This window comes from Fulmarus glacialis, unplaced genomic scaffold (genome assembly GCF_000690835.1).
Source record: "Fulmarus glacialis isolate BGI_N327 unplaced genomic scaffold, ASM69083v1 scaffold3501, whole genome shotgun sequence".
Classification (NCBI taxonomy): Eukaryota; Metazoa; Chordata; class Aves; order Procellariiformes; family Procellariidae; genus Fulmarus; species Fulmarus glacialis.
In genome coordinates this window covers 2,568-24,289 of record NW_009193216.1, presented here as the reverse complement: position 1 = coordinate 24,289, position 21,722 = coordinate 2,568, and the positions used below count along the sequence as shown (strand labels likewise).

The 21,722-nt window shown below is 35.4% G+C and overlaps 1 protein-coding gene across 1 annotated transcript in view; it reads left to right on the top strand.

Annotated features, from left to right (window-relative positions):
- PIK3C3 (phosphatidylinositol 3-kinase, catalytic subunit type 3) overlaps window positions 1-21,354 on the top strand; it is a 48,338-nt gene extending 26,984 nt beyond the window's left edge. Inside the window, exons 15-22 of the mRNA XM_009587353.1 lie at window positions 811-927; window positions 2,509-2,640; window positions 4,962-5,090; window positions 5,427-5,496; window positions 6,170-6,234; window positions 9,109-9,193; window positions 10,306-10,380; window positions 21,182-21,354. Of these exons, the coding sequence (XP_009585648.1) occupies window positions 811-927; window positions 2,509-2,640; window positions 4,962-5,090; window positions 5,427-5,496; window positions 6,170-6,234; window positions 9,109-9,193; window positions 10,306-10,380; window positions 21,182-21,354 (846 nt within the window). The remainder of the gene's footprint in view (window positions 1-810; window positions 928-2,508; window positions 2,641-4,961; window positions 5,091-5,426; window positions 5,497-6,169; window positions 6,235-9,108; window positions 9,194-10,305; window positions 10,381-21,181) is intronic.
- Window positions 21,355-21,722: the final 368 nt, after the last annotated feature.

Here is a 21,722-nt window from a genome sequence, read left to right as displayed (position 1 = left end):
ATTCTTTAAAAAGGCATAGGTGTCTAGAAGGAGGACAGCTTTTCATGTCATACGTATTGAAATCTTAAAAAAAGCTTCCACTTTCGCTTGAATTTTGAGTTTGTGGTAAACCAAAGAAACTGCTGAAAAAGAAAAGAACAAGTATTGAGAACTTTTTCCTCTGTTTTATTGCTTGTTCCTGTTAGTAACATGCTGGTTCTAAAATCCTCTGCCTTGTGTAATTAGTCTATTTTATTTACTGTTTCGTTATTGGAAGCGCTTGTCCTTGCAGTGCAAATTGAGACAAGAGACCTGTCTTTTGAATTCAGAGTGTTGTTCTGTGTATCAGCAGCAGAGGATGCTGGAGCAGTGGTGGGAAAAAACAAAAACAACAAAAAAACCCCACTTTTGTGAATTGCAATCTATAATTTATAGCAGATGTGCAGTCTTTCCTGATTTTGGTGTATCTCACAGTTCATATTAATTCCCATTTTAGGGATGTTATTCAAATCTGACTCTTATGCTTCATGAGAATATTTCATGTGCTTATCCTTACTAACTTGATTTGGTTGTGTGAATAGGTTTGTCATGCATGACTGTTCACCACTGAAATTGTTGATGCAAGTTGAAGTGCACTGGTACATCCGATAATTGATTGCCAGCTACAGTGATTCTGATTGTGTTTTACAGAAAATACATTTCGAATTGACAGGAAATTGATCTTTATTCACTTACCTCTTAAAAGCCCAAAGGTCTAAGAATAAAGGAATAATTTCTAGATAAAATAGTTACAGAACAAAGAACTAATTTTGCTTCTTTTAATTCACTTAGGGTGATAAGTCTGTCAGAGTTATGCGTTCGTTGTTGGCAGCCCAGCAGACATTTGTAGATCGGCTGGTTCATGTGATGAAAGCAGTGCAGCGTGAAAGTGGGAATCGTAAGAAAAAGGTAACTAAAGGATTGGAAAACTTATCTCTGGCTAGAATTTGACAATAGGAATGTTAGCTTTTCAGTAAAAATTCTTAGCACTGAGATTTATAACAGATGTCTGCCCATCCTGTAATAATTTTAGCAAATTTTAAACAAACTTAGGAGAGGTTTAGCTGAGTCAGAGTTGAAAAGTGTTCTGAAAGTTTGTAGATGAAAAAGAGAAGAGGCCCTTGAGAAAAATCTTGGGATATTTTGGCAAAAGGGAGATATGGGACTGATTGAATAGTTGATGATATGACAGTGAACAAGTTGTGGGGGACGTGGGAAGGGAGCAGAGGTTATTGTGGTGTGAGAATTATGCCGGGATAGATAATGAAATTCGACTAGTAGCAAGGTTTCGTTTATTCCGAGAGCAACAAAACTATTCTTGTATAAGGTGTGTGTTTAGCAGAACTTTGCCTTCTCTGAAAGTTATCTGTTGCATCTTGAGGAAAAGGATTTCTATCATAGATGCACTTTAAGAAGCTTTGCCCTTCTTAGTTAAAATATTTCAAGTGAACTTGACAGATTTAATGCCAAAAGAATTTCTATTCATGTGTTTTCCTCTGACACACAGCAGTATTTTTAAGCATGGATTTTTTAGTGTAGTAATTTTTTTCACCTTCTTTCTTTAAATCTGTTAGGTATATTTGTGCAGGAAAATGAAACACTTAAGCATTGCATTGTTTTTATGAAATTTTGTGAATGTCCTATGTATCAGTAATAAAGGTGTAATCACTGAAAGAGGAGAAGGGTTTTTCAATTCATAAGAATGTTATTTCCTGCTTGTGCAATAGATTGGTAGCGTTCTGTCAAATGTTGTTTTATAATTGCCATTATATTTCTGTAAAACTAAGAAACACATGGCTTTGATTTTTGGATTAAAATCTAGCTAGCAGCAATTAACCAATAGAAGCATTCCCAACAGTAGTGGGCTACCTTCCTGCGTGTCTGTGTTCATGCCTGTTATATTCGGTAGGGGAAAAGACTAGAGACTTTTATGTATTCGACCTTTATTATATAGGACACCAAGCATAAAGAATTTGAAAACTGTTGTATTTCTGGTAACTACAGATGTAGGAATGTAGAGCAAGCTCTGAAATCAGATCTATGCAAGCTGTTGGCAATTTGGTTCATTGGTGGTAGAGAATCTCCTTGAGTTCAGGGATTTAAAGGATCAGAGCTGAAGACTTGAATCAAGTTTCTGAAACAGAACTAACATTTGATGCTGGTATAGAAAATAAATCATCCTGCTACTTGTGCAGGCAATTTAGAAATAAACTTTTGTAAGACTGTTATACCTGGCACTTATAAAATTGCTTGACTGTACTCAGACTAGGTGGAATATCCGCTTTCTTATTCAGATTACTGCAAATAGAGAATTTTTGTTTCACTGTATTTTAAGAGTGAAATCTTGATTCTTTGGAAGAGTAAAGAATTTGATAAATTGGATATTTACTAGTAACACATCCTTTGTTAAAAGACTTTTAAACTGTTCATATATATCTAGTATGTGTGTTATGATTGGTTTGTTTTTAAAACAAAATTTTGTTCTTTTAGAATGAGAGACTTCAGGCATTATTAGCAGATAATGAAAAGATGAATTTAGCAGATATGGAACTTATTCCACTTCCTCTGGAACCTCAAGTGAAAATTAAAGGGATAATCCCTGAAAAAGCCACACTCTTCAAGGTAAATGAGATCTCTGAATAGCTGAAATACAAACAAACCTCATGAGCACTAAGCTTAGAAACATCAGTTGGAAGATTTAAAGGGGCTGATGTAGTCAAGGCAAAATGTAACTGTAATGTGCTCTTAAAGTGGTTAAACAACTCTTTATTTTTTTTGTGAAACTCTTTTTTTTTTTCCAAGTTAAGGTGAAAATTTTAAAGAAGCTTTTATAAGACTGATACAGTTTATAAAGTTTATGAAGTCCCCAAGCTGAAGGCATGCTTCCTAGTTTAGAAATTCTCTGAACTTTAGTTAGACTGTGTTCAACGGGAATACCACTTACGATCAAAATCATACAAATCAAGTCAGGTGTGCTGCATCTCAACTAGATGTATGTGTCTATTCCATTGCAAAATAAAACTGTGAGATTGATAGAGACTGGAAAGCAATAAGGTGGTCCATTTCATGCAGTTGCAGTGGGCTGACAGGTAGATTCTGTATCCCTGTGGTTGGTAAGTCCTTAAACCAATCTGTAGCAGTTGATTGTGATCATATGACCAGCCCTTAATCTAGTTAATAAACAGTCAATGTGCTGTTGAAAGGGCTGGGGTTATTTTGCTTCCTATACTACTTGGAAGGTAAGTTATTGCCTGGAATGTAAGTTATTACCTGTGTCCAGTGTTGTAGGACCTCTTCATAAATTTCCTTTCAACTCATATAGATGACTGTGATCTAAGTTTAAGATGACCAAAATGAGCTTTACCAGTCAGGCCTACATTCAGGAGGCATTCTCTGCCAATTAAAAAACTCGTGTTGCCACACCATCTCTACTAGGTCACAAATGTATTATACCCAGTAGTTTCAAACTTTGACAGATGCTTGCTGACTGTGATATAATTTGTGTTTACTTAAAATCAGAGATGACCATTTTTGCATAGTTTTCTACCATACCATCTCTTGGTTTCCCAGCTTTGGCTTGCTACTTTATATACCAGCTTGCTACTAACTGGTATATAAACTGAAGAGTATGCTTCTTCAGTTCCATGCTCTTGCACCTCAGGTTGGAGGCAACATTGGAAAGATCTTGTCATGAAAACAAGGTTTTGTAAACTTGAGTCGGCTTTTAGTGTGAATATGATTTAAGGGTCGGGGGAAGAATGTTGACAAAAAGACTGCTGGAACAGCAACTAAATATTTCCTGTCAAGAATAATAGCTGAACTTGATCAGGACAAACTCAAGTCAGATAATCTTCTACATATTGGTCTTCTGTAGCAATGTAGAAAATTTAGGACCAAAAATATGAGATGTAACTTGTTTCAAAATCAGAGATGGTTTCAATCCTCCTGATTCTGAAAGGTTACAAATTTCCATTTAATCTCTCATTCTGTACTATGGGATAAAAACCAAACACACCCAAAGAGGGAAGAATGACTAATTTTTGGTGCTCTTGGACATCACGTGGCAGCTTTTGTAGGACTATTTAAAGAATCATTTTTCCTTTATTTATGGAACTTAATAATTTTGAAACATTGATTGCATGTGAAAATCTACCATAACTGCTCAGATATTAAACTCTGTATCCTTGATTTTTTTTTTGTTTCGCTTTGAGGGAAGTGACTTGGTCAGCTGCAATAGGTGAAATCATTCATGTAGGTAATTGATCCTCTTCAACCCATTTTATGCAGAGAAATTGCAAATAATTAAATTGTCTTTCTCAAACAACAATGTAGAAAGGCGTTTTTGCTTTCACTAAATAAATTAAAGAAGCAATTAATTGTTTAAGATGCCTTGCCCCTAGCATTTCTTTGATGTTTATCCTATAATCTTTTTGATCTGGTCAGTTTGAATTTGTTTTGTTGTGACCTTTTGCATAGTGCTTTTATGTTGATTGGAATTACATGCATACAGGCAAAATTTGAATCCTCCTGTCCTTTCCTCCTCCTCTGGTTCTGGGGGGGGAATGCGGGAGGAATGTATCCTTCACATTCCTTGCTAAAAAAGAAGGAAAGCCTTAAGATTTTTTTTTTAAAAACATGCCTAGAATGCACTTTTGGTAAGTGGAAACGGTATGTTCTAACTGTTGAGTGCTAGACAGTGAGTAACTGCTTTTAGAAGCTTTAGAATTGCTTCTTTTCTACCAAACTTAAGGAACGTGGAGAGACTTCTGGTGCTCACTGCCGTGCTGTTGGTATTCAAAAAGAGTATTTTCTGTTACTCGCTTAATTCACTTCTAATTTACAATGCAGTAACCAAGAATTTAAATTTTAGAACTCCGCTGTAGCAACATGTTAATGTGAACATTGCTGTGAACCAGCTTAGTAGAGTAAGTTTCCTTTTCCAGAGTGCCTTAATGCCTGCTCAGTTATTCTTCAAGACAGAAGATGGAGGCAAATATCCTGTAATTTTTAAGCATGGTGATGATTTACGTCAAGATCAACTTATTCTTCAGATTATTTCACTCATGGATAAGGTGAGAATTATAAATCCACATCCTTGTCCTCCTATGTTCTTGATTCTCCTTGTCAAGAGCAAAACTGGTGAAAGCTGTTAGTGCAGCTTGTGTTCCTAATACGTTCCAGGGTTCTCAGATCTTAGGTGACTTTTTTTCTTTACAGACAGGTAATGATCCTGTGTAAATTAAAAAAAAAAAAAAAAAAAATTAAAAAATTGGGAAACAGGCTTTCACTCATTACCAATTTCAATGAAGAACAGTGGAGATCAATGTCCAATACACATTCCTTTTAGAAGTAGAAGGTGCCTTTCTATTGCATTCATCTTTGCTTTTTTGTGTGTTGTATTTTTCCAGCTGTTAAGAAAAGAGAATCTGGACTTGAAGCTGACCCCCTATAAAGTGCTGGCAACTAGTACAAAACATGGTATGAATACTTTTGTTTCCTAAAAGTACAGTAATTGGGAGGAATCTTCTCCTTCTGGTCATAGGCTGTTGTGACACATTATTTTCATGAGAGATGTTTTGCTTAGTACAGCATTCTAAAGAGGAGCTCAGATGTGTAAGAAAATCTTGTTGCAATGTAAGTCATGGAAGTAAACAACCTGGGTGACCACAGTATTCCATAGGTGACTCAAGTATCTTCATAAAAGAAGCCCGGTCTGGATTTTGGAGTATGTGACAATTAGTAATGTTATCTTCGCTGTTAGCTTGCTGTGTGATCTTGGACAAATAACTTTTAACACTCCTATTTATAGATCTTTCCTCCATTTCATGGAGGAAAAAACCAAGACAAAACAAAATCAAACTTGGCTATGCTTTTAGATACATTCTGGATAAATATTGATAGCCATTGATTTATCTTTCTCTCCTGATGAAAACTTGGAATGACAGACCTTTTGCAAGCTAATTTGGTGTTAATGACAAGTTGTTTTAAAACTACTGAAGACAGAAAATGGGGACCAAACATGGTTTTTTGCCAATGAGAAGCAGTTGAATGAAAGTGTGTATTAGTGTTGCCCTTTAATAAACGTGTTATAGAGTAGCTTGAAAGTTCTATGCATTGGAGAGTGGTTTTTTTTGGTTGTTTTCTGTCACAGGCTTTATGCAGTTTATTCAGTCAGTACCAGTTGCAGAAGTTCTTGCTACTGAGGAAAGTATACAGGTACGTGATGGGGGATTTTAAGTCATCTTCTGATCAAACAGTATAAATTGCAGGTTTAGATCTCATGCAGAAGTCTTTAGTCTCTGAATTGCTTTCTGTATCTGTTGTTAGAAGACAAATGACAGCTTGAAACATAAGGGTATTTACAGCAGATATTTTGCTTGAAAAAAATATACTTAAATTACCACATGAGTATCTCATGTCCTAAAAGTAATATAATTTAAATAATTAAAGTGTAGTTTAGTTGTGATACTGAAATTCTAGCTTTGCTGTAATGGTGAATGGAAGATGCATGACACTTTTCTACTGTTTTGTTTTAAAGTGTTTCTGTGATTCATTCAGTAGTTATGGCTTGATACCTTGCCAAAGTATGTTTTAATGATTTTTTTTGATGGAACAACTAGTTTGTTCATATAATTTCTGAAGTCTGTTTCCTTGCCGTAGTGGATGTACAGATACTGTGTAGGTTTTCTGTTTTTTGTTGTTTTGTTTTTTGGTTTTTTTTTTTACTTAAGCAAACTTTCTGTAACTGTGATGGAATTGAGTAGGGACATAATTGAATAGTGGCACGCAAAATTCATGCTAGTTTCAAGCACCGCACACAAGCCAGGTAGCAGAGCTCATCTGGTTGAGGTAAATATAGTTAGATAAAAACATACCAAATTGCCATATGAGATACATAGCTAATAAGTTTTTTAATGAAAACACAGCATGTTTATGTTGGTTTCAATTTGTCACAGTATCTTTTTTCCCTTTTTTGTAGTTGATACCGAAGTTTGCATTTGTTCATAGCTCAGTAACTGGGAGCCAAAGCAGATACTATAAACTATATATATTAGTAGTATAGTAATTAGTAGTATACTATATACATATAATATGTATATTAGTAGTATACTAGTATACATATTAGTGTCCCAGCTACTATAAACTACATATATTAAAAATACAGAGATTAAAAAATGCTTATAATTTGTCATTATCATTTGCTTAACAAATAAGCATATAAAATGCTTATCATTTATGAAAAATGCTTATCATTAATCAGGCAATGACCAGCATCAAGTTGCATAAATTTTTTGAGCTTTCCGTTCCAGAAAGATTGTGATAAGCTACATCTATGCATTCAGTAATCATACAGTTTATAAAGTGTTTTCTTGGCAATCTTTTGCGATCTTGGAAATGTACTATTCGTATTCTACTCCATTATATGTTTTTATAAAATAATATATTTAGAAATGCTTGTGAAATTGTCATTTTGCAATTACTTATAACATCATCTTCCAATCTAAAATAGGTGCCCCACTGTTCTAGTTGCTGTGCAGTCATAAGGAGCAATTCTTCCTGTGAAGAATTGCTAATCTAAATAGACAAGATGCCAAAAGAATGTGATCTAAGATTACTTCACAGATCAATGGCAAAATACATTATAGAGCCCAGATTTCCTATACCAAACCATGATAAAAGAGCTGGGCATTGTAGGCCAAGGAAATAAAAACTAAATGAACATTTTTAGGTGTTGTGAAAGTTTGGTTTGTTCTTTTTGTAAATGTTCATTTTGGGTGTCACAGCTGTTTTAATAAAGATGGGCACTGTATATAAATATTTTAAAATGTTTCACTTCTGAAAAGATTTAAAGCAAGTAATCTAACACTGGCTGGTAATGCAGAGCTGCAGGGAAGAAAAGATGTTTTGATGTTTGAGTGTTACTTACCTTCTATCAACAGTCTTGAGATTACGGTTCATGTTTTGGAGGTATTTCTGTTCCACACTCTACAGTTTAGCATTTGGATGGTCTGAAGTCTGTTTGTGGGGTTTTTTTTGGTTTTTTTTTTTGTTGTTTTTTGTTTGGTTTTTGTTTTTTTTACATACAGCATATAAAATTTTGAAAGTAGATCTCTCTAGTACCCTGTTAACCAGTTAAAAATTTCCTTCCACATTTCGCTTAGGGATTTCATTTATCAGAATCTTTTTACTCGGTTAGCTTTTTTAATGTATCTCAGAAGGGCTTGTTCCTCTCTAAGCAAAGATAATTAAAGCTTTCTCCAGGCCCTGAACTCTGATATGTGTTACAACAGGACTGCTTTTCAAGCAAAACTTTCTTAAGTAGCGTGCAGGTACCTTCCTTCAGTACCTCCTTCTCTTTTTTTAAGATTCCCTTCACTTTTTCATTATGATTTTAGTCACTTCATGTCATCCAGATTGCCTACAAAGCTCCACTTACAGTGCTTGCTTAGCTTTGTGTTTGCTTACTGGAAGAAACTTGTGCTTAGGCTTGGATTTACTTTACTTATCTTTTGTCTCAATCAAGAAAAAAACCAGTTTTGTTCTGAGTTGTGGGAAGGACTGTTTTGGCCCTGTCCACATTTCACAGAAAATGTGAAGTTTCCATTTGATGGCTTAGATTTTTCCTTTCAAACTCAGTAGTAGTTGGTTGTATTGAGGAAAATGGAGATATGTAATGATGATAAACCTTGTAAGACTGCGTATTCCAAATGTAATTACTAATCTGGACTGTTAGTCCTGTTTTTAGTTTTTGTTGGTTTGGCCTAAACAGTTTCCTGTGGAAGTATTTTGCACTCATAGTTATTAATTAGTAACTTTTCAATGCATTATTAATTTTCTGAAGTGGTTGATAAAGAAAACTGCTTTTCAATTTGAACTTCACATCTGGTTTTGAGTGTAAGAATGTGATGATTAAGACAGAAAATGAAATTAAATTAGATCTTACTAGGGTTTTTGGGAGTGGTTGTTAGTGTAACAGATTGTAGTAACAGCCATTTGTGGTCTTGATTTAAATCTCTTTTTCTACCAGTTCTAAAGATCCTATTTCAGATCATGTAGAATAGCTAAATTTGTTGATGCCTTCCCCTCCAGAACTTCTTCAGAAAACATGCACCTAGTGAGACTGGCCCTCATGGAATAAGTGCAGAGGTGATGGACACGTATGTTAAGAGCTGTGGTAAGTTACAGTCTTACAGTTGGTAACTTCATATCTGAAGTATGAAGGACAGGCTAGATGAGAGACTATGACATTTCAGTTTAGATGACTGCAGATATGGCACTATGCATGTACTTGCTGTCAGAATCCCTTGAAAAGAGTAGTTTTGAGCCTGGCATGTCATACACAATTCCTCTCCTCAGCCCTCTTGGTTCTCCTTAAAGGGGACTAGAAGTTAAATACTCCTTGCTTTCTAGCGATAATCTTACCTCTGCCCCCTCTGCATCATGAGTTGGGGTCTTTATAATCCAAGGACATGTAAAGCATTTATATAATAATAAATCATCTGTATTTGAGGCAGAAAATTTTAATTTGTTTTCAAAACATCGGGATTTTGGGGGGGAACAACTTCTTGTTCCATTTGGATGACAAGAAAAAGTGGTAGTGTAGTTCTTGTTCGGTAACCTGCTGACAATGTTGAAATATCGCATTTGCTGTCCATTAAATTAAAAGCAACTTCATTCTACAGGAAAAAAAAACTAATTCAGTTGTTGCTCCACAGTATCTTCCTTCCTTTTCTCTTTCTGATGGTTCAGTCTTTAGAACTGCTTCAGACTGGTTAGTGGGTGAAAGTAAGAGTTAAAACAGTTTGCGTTAGTTCTGATTTATTTATCGCTGTCTGGCTTACTGCTTAGCTTGTAAATACTGCTGATGTATACATTCAGATTCATATCAATGTCTAATGCTTTTTTGCTGTTGTCCTAAAATATCTTAAGTTCAAAATGTATACATTCATTTTGCTCAAAATACTTCATCTTCCTTTGAAGTATCTTAATCCCAATATTGAATGAATTTAGGCTTTTAGTGTTAGGCATATAATTGTGTAGTAAGAAATTAAAATCTAGGCAGTACTGGATAAACGTCAGAGTGTGAATTTATTACTTCAAATGTCCTTCCTACTGCTGATAATCTTGATTATTCTTCACCAGCATCATCCTGCCCAAGTCTCTATGCTATATTTATTACTTGTGAACGAGAACTAAGATAATGTCATATGCTGTTGTTAATTGTGTGGAACTTGTTGCTCTCCAGGAAGGGTACTTATATTGATGTTTACAATTTACTTGTTACAGCTGGTTATTGTGTAATTACATACATCCTTGGAGTTGGAGATAGACATCTGGATAATCTTTTGCTAACAAAAACAGGTAATTCTTTTTAGCAGTATAATTTTAAAACAGCAGTTGTTTAATGTGTTGGTACTGTTTTGCTTCATTTTCCTTTTGAGTATAACCCACTGAGTATTGTAGATGAGAATATATTTTTAAATGTAAAGTTATATTGTCTCATCTAAGGTAATATTTGATCCAGTGAAACAAAGTTTAGGTTTAAAATATTAGTAGTATGAAGTGGCAGTTGAAGAATAAGAAAGCGAGTAGGTTAATTGCTCTAAACACATTAGTAGGCAAGATATAATGTCTACCTGATATGTGGGTTTGGTGTCAGTTTGAACCATTTATCCATCTGTAGGTAATGGTAGTCTAACATCACCTAAACACAGATGTGTTTAAAAATACTGGGTTTTTTTATAGTTTTCATTTGGCTTATTTTACAATCCTGTGTTCTACCATCACATTTTTTACACTGAAAGCTGGACCTGTAAGTTGTTTTTTGTTAAAAACAAGAATTTTCTTGAGTGATGCTACCTTTTTTGAAAGTAGTATGGACATAGTATATGGTAAAATTTGGCTGCCTTTACGTAAAAGGAAGAAACATTTCACTGTTACTTTAAACTTGGCTAAAATCATAATTACGTTTTTTTTTTTCCCCAGAATTCTTGGTTCAAAGCTGAAAAAAAGGATGCATTAAAAAATATTTGTAAAGTGACTTCAATTCCAAGTATCCTAATTGTTCTTTATCAAACCATTTAATTTTTTATTAAATTGTTACATTCCTGTTTAGTAGCTTTTTCAACATGCTATCAGGAAGCAAATTCAAGATCTACTAATTGGATGCCAGTTGTATTTTAATAGTTGTCAAATAATTCTGCTTTTTTAATGTATGCTATTCCAATTACGGTAGATGTTTACACGAGTAGTATCAGTAATCATATGGAATTAGGTATAATCTTGATGACTTCACTGAGATGTCCATGCGAATTCTTGTCTCAGATATGACTTTCTTTTGAACAAAGTGGTTCTATGAGCTTTCCAGGTCTGTATGTTGTTCTAAGAAATTTACATGATATGTCCCAGAAGTGGGAATGTCACATGAGACCTGTCAGAGCGGGATTTACTTCAGCATTTTCTATTCCCTACGAATCTTATGTTCTTGATGAAACCAAACCACTGTACAGCAAAAATCCAAGTGTTTCATCATCAGACTAACTGAGCTGGCTGGACCATTCAGCTCTGGTTGAGATTATATATGTATTTTTTAAGCCTTCTCTAAAAACAAAGAAGGAAATACTCTTTAGTGTCCTGCTCATTACAAATTCACTGCTGGGGGAGAGAAAGTAGTAGAAGTTACTGTTTAATCAAGTACATCCTTTAGTTTGCAGCAAAACCCATGTATCTTGACAGGTCAAAATAGCAGACATGCATTTTGATTCTCCCTAACTTGTTTTAACTTTTTTAATGTTTTTTTTTTTTTGTTGCCATCTGTATGGATTAATAACAGACCTGGTAGAGTGAATAATTCTAGTGATTCTAAATAAATAGAAGATTTCTCCACTAGAGGAAATGAAAGATTTGAAAATTAAGCTACTCCAACTATTACAGTCAATGCTTTGGGGTGGAGGGAAATTCAAATGTTTTAGTTGAAAAATGAGTTCATGTGTAGCTGCATGAACTTCACAAAGTTTTCATAGAATCATAGGATCATTAAGGTTGGAAAAAACCTCTAAGATCATCGAGTCTAACCATCAACCCAACACTACCATGCCCACTAAACCATGTCGCTAAGCGCCTCATCTACACGTCTTTTAAATACTTCCAGGGATGGTGACTCCACCACTTCCCTGGGCAGCCTGTTCCAAGGCCTGACCACTCTTTCAGTAAAGAAGTTTTTCCTAATGTCCAATCTAAACCTCCCTTGGTGCAACTTGAGGCCATTTCCTCTCGTCCTATCGCTTGTTACTTGGGAGAAGAGACCAGCCCCCACCTCGCTACAACCTCCTTTCAGGTAGTTGTAGAGTGCAATGAAGTCTCCCCTCAGCTTCCTCTTCTCCAGAAGGGCTTCGTTGCCCTTCCTCTTCTCCAGAGGGCTTTGTTGCCCTTCTCTGGACAGGCTCCAGCACCTCAGTGTCCTTCTTGTAGTGAGGGGCCCAAAACTGAACACAGGATTCGAGGTGCGGCCTCACCAGTGCTGAGTAGAGAGGCATGATCACCTCCCTCTACTCCTGCTGGCCACACTACTTCTGATACAGGCCAGGATGCCGTTGGCCTTCTTGGCCACCTACAAAAGAAAAAAACATTTCTTGTAGGGGAACAATTTTTTGGAGTTGTTTTTTTGTTTCGTTTGTTTTGCTTGCTTACTTGTGAACTATAGCTTCCAATAGGAGTTCTGATACCTTGAATGCCTTCGTAACATAGTGATGAAGAATTAGGAGTTGTGATTAAGTGTTAATAATAAAGTGACACGTTTATTGAATGAGAAATATGTAAATAAAAAATCTTATTTGGGGAAAAGAGACACATCCAGGTGGAAGGCTTGTTAGTTTACAGATAAGGCTGAAGCATATGTTACTTTGAATCAGCATACTCTGTATGAGAGAGTAGAAAACTAACCATTGAGCCTTGATTAGGGTAAATGGTCTTGCTCTAAGCACATGGGGGAACAACTAAAGCAAGTGTATTTTTCCTTACCTGCTTGGAAATGTACAAATGGGCATTTAAAAATCTGTCTTGAAAAGTCTCTTATCATTTGTCTGTGGTGACGGGTATAAATCTTTCCATAGCGGGCACTGCTTGTGTGCTCAGAGTAGTAATATTTTAGTGTTTTGATTTGGAGTAAAGTACATCTTACCTGTCTCTGTTAAAAAGTAACAGCATAATGGCTGTTTGGATTAGTAGAGGAATTTAAGAAGTACAGCAGAGGGCAGCGCACATCCACGGTACATTCTGAGTCTGAAATTGTTTTTATCTGCTACCTGTGCTCTGTCACAATCCGAGAAAGGTTTTTTGAGCTATCAAGAGAAATTCTTATGTTCCAAATACAACAAAGGATTGCTACAAAGGCTTGTTTCTTGCTACTGAGAATCCCTTAGACTTAAGTTGGAAAAAGCTAACTTCATTCTTCTCTTGAAGAATGGAAGCTATAAATACCTTTCTTCAAAATTATACGACCATATATGCATCCTTTCTTGATGATGTTTATTTAATGAATTAAAGCTTTCCAATAGGGTAAAGAATGCTGAGTACCAGCATTCTGGTATGTTCAGCATACCAGTTCACATACTTTTCTTGGATTTATATGGCAATATGTCTCGTTACCTTTTTCAGCTCTACCTTTTAGTGTGGTGGATGTAGCCACATCTGTGTTTGACTCCTTCAAATAGAATTGTTGCATCATCTTCTAACATACAGACATCCATGCTTATAATAGATACGGTATAATTTAAATATTAAGCAATAGATACTGAAGCTCATAAAAACAAATTGTTTCTTGCTCAATGTTAGAAATGTATTTTTTGCACTGTAGGATGAGAATGTCTGTTATCTGGATGAAATAATTTCTGCTGTCTTGCATGACTGTTGTATGCCTCTAATTCTAGAAATAGGGTGACCTTTTTTTTTAAGTAGTCTTAAACAAGAAATCTAGATTTTCAGATTTTTAAATGCTGTACCATTATACTTCAAGGGCAGCTGTAGAAGTTTGTTTGGAAAGAGATATAGGGAACATTTAGTCAAAACATCCTCGTCTATTAGTAATGTTAAAAATTACAAGTATACTTGCATCAGTTTCACAAATGTGCCTTAGCTTGTAACCTGAATGTCACATTATGTAGTCAGTATTGCGTTACAGGAATATTTATTTTCTCTGAGAACTTTCAACTTCCTACTTCTCCTGGAAATGAAATATGTTATCAATTGCTGTATGTTTTAATTTCTTGTTTCCAGATCTATAACAGCAGATAGTACTGTGACTTGTAAATAACAAGACACTGTTCTGCAGCTGAATACCCAGCTTTAAGTAACATCAGTGCATTGTTGCAGGAGTACCGACTGATTTATATATTAATGCCAGTATCTGACTTACCAGCTAATGTGTCCTTTGTTGCCTTGGAAGGAAGAGCTGGATGGTTGTGAGCTGGATTGTGATAACAAGATGTAGCATGTTCAGTTAATTTTCATATAATGTGCGTTATGCTAGTATGGTTCAATTATGTCATGCCTTTCCTTGAAAATACTTTCTTCTCCCTTTGTTCCACACTGTTTTTGATTGTAGAGTTGGGATCTAGCTGCTGATGTAACACCCAGAAATGGATGTCTTCATGTTTGCCAAGCCTTTTGAAGTCTTAAGACAGTCAGTACAGTCATCATTAGAGCTTAGATGGTGTTTCAGTTATGATAGACAAGTGAAGTCTCCTGTCCCATTTGAGATATCTTAACAACATCAACTTGCTTTATAGACAAAGGTGTCACAAAGGTCTTTTCATATTTGCAGGCTATGTGTAGATATTTTAGGATATCCTGAGGCATTCAAATGGCATTCTTGAGTAGCATTGGATGTGCATGTCTGAGCAACTAATTCTCACCCTAGTGACTGGCCCGCTTAATCTTTCAATAACCTCTAGGGACCTACATGTAAATCCAAGTTCCCATTATACGTTCCCTAAATACAGGTGCTTGATCTGAACTCTACACCTGAAATTGCTCTGTGGCAGTAGAGCAAATTGCTACGTGGATAAAATTAGGTTATTACTATCCTGAGGGCAGGTCAAAGACTGAGGGCTCAGAACTTGAAAACCACATTGGCTTTTAGCATCATGTGTAGATAGGTGAAAGACCTGGACTGTCTTCTCATTTAATGCTTAGAGGTAGAGCTGTTGTCTGTCTTCAGTGTGAAGTGCACCAATTGACATCTGATTTATTTTTCAGCCTCAGTTAGAAAGGGTTGCCAGGTAAGACAGCAAAGATCTGAACAGTTCCATATGTGAGATGACACCATGTGTTTGTATTTTCAGTGCTTTTCAGTTAAAACCATCTATCCCAAAGCAGGTTTTAAGATGACAAAAATGGAAAAACTATAGAATTCAAATCCTCCTTCTATATCAGTGTTTAGATAAGTACATTGATAAATGCATTTATTAATGTTGCAAACTTCTATAGTATGTAAAATGCAGTGGAATTTTTAAATACGTTTTTAAATGTTACTGGTCTTGATAGAAGCACAAGCTGGGCCCTTATCCATTATATGGATGACAATGATAAACTTTACCTCCAGCTGTTGCTGCATACTGAGTTTAAAATCTGTATCCTGATTCATACTACTTTCTTCCCATTTTTGTGTAGTCTTAGAAAAGTTACAACATGTAGCTGATGAAAATGATGACAATATATTAAGCATTCTGATTTTTTTTCACTGTGGCAGTGCTTTTTTAGCAACAGAGAGATTTTGATGGTAGCATCAGAATTTGCTGGGAGAGCCAGGAGACCACCCCATCCGTCCACCCATACACTTTTCATCAGAGGAAATTTTTATCCTATTGCTTCAAATTTAAAACAGGAATTCAGTTAAAATAGTCACTAAATTGTACTTTTTCTGTGCGAGCCAGATTAAAATAATAGTGGCAGTTGCAGTTTACAGAAAACAGATTGATATTCAGAGCTTCAGGGCTTTTGTATATTGGTTGGATTTTTTTTTCCCTCTTCCCAAAAGTGGGAACAGGTAAGATCGGAATAATTTGTAAGGCTTTCTTACCTGTTAAAATACAATTGCCACCAGGCTTATTTTAGTAATTGCATCTAACTTGCTTTGCCTTCACTTTTTTTTTAAGGATTTCAGAGTTCTGTGCAGGTTTTCAGTAGCTTTTCCTAACAGTCCTCTAGTGAAATAAAACAATTTCTGTCCTGCTATGTGGGAACTTTCTCCTGTACTAAAATCTAGGCATTAGCAGTAAAAGTGATGGGCAAATCAGCCTCTCTGGCTGCAGTCAGATGCTATTGGCTATTGCAAGTACCAGGTATCAATTTTTAGTCTCCACAAGTCCATGCTTCACTTAATCAAAGATCACTTCACTCTCAAGGCTGAAAGGAACTCAGATGGACTTTCAAATCCCTCATGCCCTGACTGCTAGTCAGGGAAACTTCCCATGTTTGATGCCATTTCCTTGAACTCTCCAAGGGCCTATCCTCTTTATTCCATATGTTAGAAAACCAGGTAGAAAAATGTAGTCAACCTCATAAAATTTAAAAAAAAAAAAAGCTTAAAAGTACACAACAGTATCAGCTTTTAGGTTTTGAATAAAATAATTTTGTGTGTGCATGCTGCATTATTGCATATTCCTGGAAATATCTCATCCTCTTCCAGTCAGTAAATGCCTTGTATCTTGCTTTTTCTACAGTAAAATAGCTTAAATAAGGAGTGGAGAATGATTATTAGGGCACTGTTTTATAAGGTGAGAGACTCTATTTGAAGTCTTTCCAGCAGAGATTTTTCCTGCTTCCCGAAAGAGTGCTAATGTCATCTTTTAGACTTTGAGGAGTGAGCCACTTTCAAGATCAGAAATGTTTGTCCAAAGCTGTGTATCTTGAGCTATATGTAGGTGCCTACACGTAGTCCTGCACCTAGCCTCGAAACAGGGCAGGAAGTTCATGCATACTTGTCTGTGGTCTTGAGGTGTTTCCTGAATTATGTTTTGTTTTCTCAGATGCCTAAAATCCCCCATTTTTATAAGGAACTCACATTTCTTAGTAGGTGTCTGAAGGATTCAGTGTCTAAATATTAGAAGTCCAAGGCCTTTACATCTAGCCTTACAAGAATGTAAGAGGCTTGGAGGATGAAATCTCTTTCACCTGTTGTCTGAAGTAACTTCTTACTAGTTTAAAACACGACTTGAACAAAAAAGCAGTTACTCAGGATTTAGCAGTCATTCAGGAGCAGTAATAAACCAAAATGAAGAGACCAGTTTTGTCTTTAATTTATAAGATCCGGGAGTCTCCATCCTTGGAGATATTCAGAAACTGTCTGCACATGGTCCTGGGCAAGGCAGCCTGCTCTAGGTGGCCCTGCTTGACCAGGAGGTTGGACCAGATGTCCTCCAGACGTCCCTTCCAACCTCAACCATTCTGTGATTCTGTGAAATAAAGGTTTAAAAGAGTCGTCTTCTAAATTCATTTGAGAAGGTATGCTTCTTACCAACCAAATTACGTAACTTTCAGGAACTTCCAAATACAAACTGCACAAATTGTGTGACACTCCAGAACTAAAAAACTCACTCAATGCATGCCCAAATAAGATGCTGATTCTCCTGTAGACTGTTTTTCAGCTGTGATTACTAGACAAGGTTATTTTTTAAGTATTGTCATACCTGAGGCTGACAAATTTCAAATTAGTAGTGTTTTTGAGAGGCTGTGCTCTTGAAGGAAGAACATGTTTAAGTTACATCAGGAGGGATAGCTATGTTAGGAGACAATATGCTATTCACAGTAAAAGTCAATTCTTGAGAATAAAAATTCTAATTCTGGTTGAATGTATTTTCTGTCCTCTTAAAAGTACATCTTCAGTACAGTAATTTCTAGACCAAAGTGATTTTTTTTTGTTTGAAGTTCACATAATCTACAACAGTTGCTTTATATAGAGCTGGAGTGTTCAAGTTCCTAGTTTCATCCTACTCTTTCTGCTACTGTCTAGTATTTTCTGGCACCACACCACCTCAAATAGGTGCCAGAAACTTTCTTCAGCCTTCTTCTTGTAATAGAGCTTATACTGAATGATAGTGTGATGATCGCATTCATTAATATCGTAAAAGTAGGACGTTCAATGTTGTATCCTGATACAAATTTCATTTGGGATGATGATTTGAGATACTTGCAACCTTTTGTCTTAGTATTAAAAGGTTTCAAATCATCACGTTTATTAACTTGATAAATTTATTATTTATTAACATAATAATATAAGCTTCACCTGATTTTCAGTATAAATATACAACTAATTTCATTTGTCGAAAGCAGGCTTGTTCTTCATTTGTTCCGATTGTAGGTAAATTCTGGAGGAGAACATAAGTCAGGCTTCTTTGTAGAAAGCTCTAAAATTGCAGTGTTCCCTCAAGCTGGCTGGTCGGTCTTTACTGGTGTAGCAGCTTCAGGCAAGCACCAAGCTTTCTGTCCATGTTCTGTGATATGGTGTGCTGGCTTACTTGATCTTGGAGGAGCTACACGAATTAAAATGAGTTAAGTCTGTGTTTAGTACATTGATTTGAAAAATATTGATTATATTTAATGTATTAAATGAAAGCTTTTGACATACATTTTGAGTCAGCCTAAATATCTATTGAATTTTGAAGTACAGCTAGGGAAGCTATAATGTTAAGGCAGAATGGCCTCATCTTATCCATTTTTAGGAATGAAGCATAAAAGAAAGTATAAGTAAACTATTTGATATCTAATTAATTCATATGAACGTATATCAGTCAGCTATTAAAATGTTTTTGAATGTTTTAAATGTATCTTTGTTACTAATTTAAATTATTAATTATCGCCTCTTATTCCCTATCTCCAGAGCAAACTGAAAAAAGATTTAATTACTGCCACAAGAGTTATTGTTTTATTCAAAATGTTGTCTCTTGACTCTTCAAGGTGACAGATTTGAATAAGTGAACAGAAAACAGACCCCCCAAACTTTTTAATTAAACATTTTTTGTAACTTAATGGTTGGGGGTGTGTATATATCAAAGTGCCTACTTCAAAAACTTAGTGTACAAAATTGAGCTCTAAAAGTAAGTCCTGTAACAGCTTGAAAAAACTGTTGGAGAAAGGGAGGGGTTTTTTTTAGCACAATTAGGTATGCAAAATGTAATGGTTGTGCCATTTATCAACTAGCAAATACTTTGCCTGCTTATTAAGCATCCCTGTGATCTCCCTTAGAAAATTGACTGTGATGGAATTTGTTTCTTGGGTTGAAGAAGAGTGCTTACAACAGATCTCAAGCAGCCTTCTCTGATGATAGAACATCATTATTCAATGAAATGGTCGAAGAGGGGTGACTGATTGAAAGATACTGGCTGTTCCATTTTTTTCAAGAGTGCTGAGCACCTAAGCTTATGAAAATATTAAAATGAATACAGACGCTGCAGGTTAAGATACCCCTTGGCAAACAGATCTCTGTCCATAATGCTGTTCAGTTCCATAATTCTGAAACAAGACTCTGTGTATGTTCTGTGCTATGTGTGACTGTCTAGATAACAATCATGCTAAGACTTTTCTACCTTCTTGTTTAAAAGATCTTTCATCTTGTATCTACATTTCATTCTCTTCTGTAAATTAGTCGTGCAAGACTTAAATTTACTAATGTCACTGGGTAGCTTTGCTTTGAATGCAAGACTTAACTTACCTAACAGTTCAAACACACATCACCTTTTTGTACTTCTTAATTTACTTCCTGATTCCTCATTACTGCAGAGTTCAGGAAGATGGTTTCTCTCTGTCCTAAGGAAATAACTTAACAGATTTCATTTATATATATATTTTTTTTTATACAAATGTTTCTTGATCTGAATTCTTACGATTTCTTTGTAATGTAGCTCTGGTATGACCCAAGTCATTGTTTAAATCATGCATTTCAAACTGAAAATTTGTTTGCAGAACACTTTCAAAAACCTTTTTTTTTGCTTTATAAGATCAATATTTTCCACTTAAGAAGTGAGTCAAGAATGTTCCTAGAAACTGGCTTCCTAAGAATTATGAATTGTACTATTTTGATTTCTGTTGACAACATTTTTGTTTGCGTATTTATATAATATTTAATGTTCAGATTATCTAAATGTTTTAGTAGGATTTTTTGAAGTTGCTGGTGTTTCAGTTGTTCATTTTGCTACCTATGGCATCTCACATATGGTTCAGTACTATTGAAAGGGAATACAGTGGATGCTCACCAATAAAGGTTTGAGCAATATTGTAAACAGCATGCACACAAGCTCTTGATGGGAAGGGAAGTTGCCTTGTGCATTTGAAGCAAGAGATGTGTATAGTTTTTGTCAAGTTAATGCTGCAGAAACATTTTAGATGTAGTCAGTTGATCTGGGAAGGGAAAGGTAGTGATCAAGTGATGTAACTCTTGCATTTTAGTACTGAAAAAGTGAAAGACAGACTTTGGCACATTTGAAATACAATTTCAGATATGGAATTGTAGTGATGTTTCTTCAGTGTACTTGAAAACTGTTGATAAATTTTAACCTTACTCAAACAACTCTTAAAGAATTTTGAAACGGCTTTGAAATCTTCTTTGGTATTTAGTGGCTTCAAAAGGTCTGTCTTAGGATCATGAGACTTATTTTCCCTTTGGTAAATTTAACATACAATTAAAATAACATATTTGATGCCACAGCAACCAAATGGGATACTAGAAGCAGTACAATGTGTGTATTAGTATCTTAATTTGCTAACAAATCCTGAAGAAGGTGCAAAGAATTAGTAGTATCTGCTATATAATTGTGCATTTAATGTCTGTTGACCATTTTCAACATTGGTTCAGTCTTTGTGAATGTTCTCCATATGTTTAAAAAAAAACCCAGCAAAAAACTCATCTTGTTTGTTAGTACTCTTAATGAATTTGAAATCAGGTTTACTTTTTTAAACCCATAATTTCAAATTGGCAGCTGAAGATATAAAATACACGGTTATAAGCCTTACAGAAAACAGTGAATTGTATTTTTTTGAGAGCTGCTTAGCATCTTCTAGAGATTGCACTTAAAGATTTTTCTTTTTTTTCCCCGAGTTTTGCGTCAAGATTTGATACTATATGAAGTGTCGAAATAAGTGATTATGTTTGCCTTTCCTTCTTCTACAGGTAAATTATTTCACATTGACTTTGGTTATATTTTGGGTCGGGACCCTAAGCCTCTACCTCCCCCAATGAAGCTGAATAAGGAGATGGTGGAAGGTATGGGAGGCACGCAGAGTGAACAGTACCAGGAGTTCCGTAAGCAGTGCTACACAGCCTTTCTCCATCTCCGCAGGTAACAATACTGTTTTGATGCTGAAATTTGTTAGAGCCACAATAAAGCAGGAGAGGAGAGGAGTAAATGAATCGGAGAAAATATTTCTGTTGAAAATTTGAAACTCGTTTGAAATCTGAACATGGACACACAAATTTGTACGAAACAAAGGAATGAAAACATCACAACATTGGTGTAGTGTGGAGCTTGAATGTAATTGCCCTTCACGTTAAGGTCCCCAATTTTGCTTCTTTAATAACCTAATAACTTTTTTATAACTCCTGTGGGCTATTAATTTAGATCTTGCTTTTTGGATATGTTTTTGCCCTTAAGCAACTTTTTCTCTCATTATTGGTGATCAATTAACTGTCCTTTTAAAGTCATTACTCATTT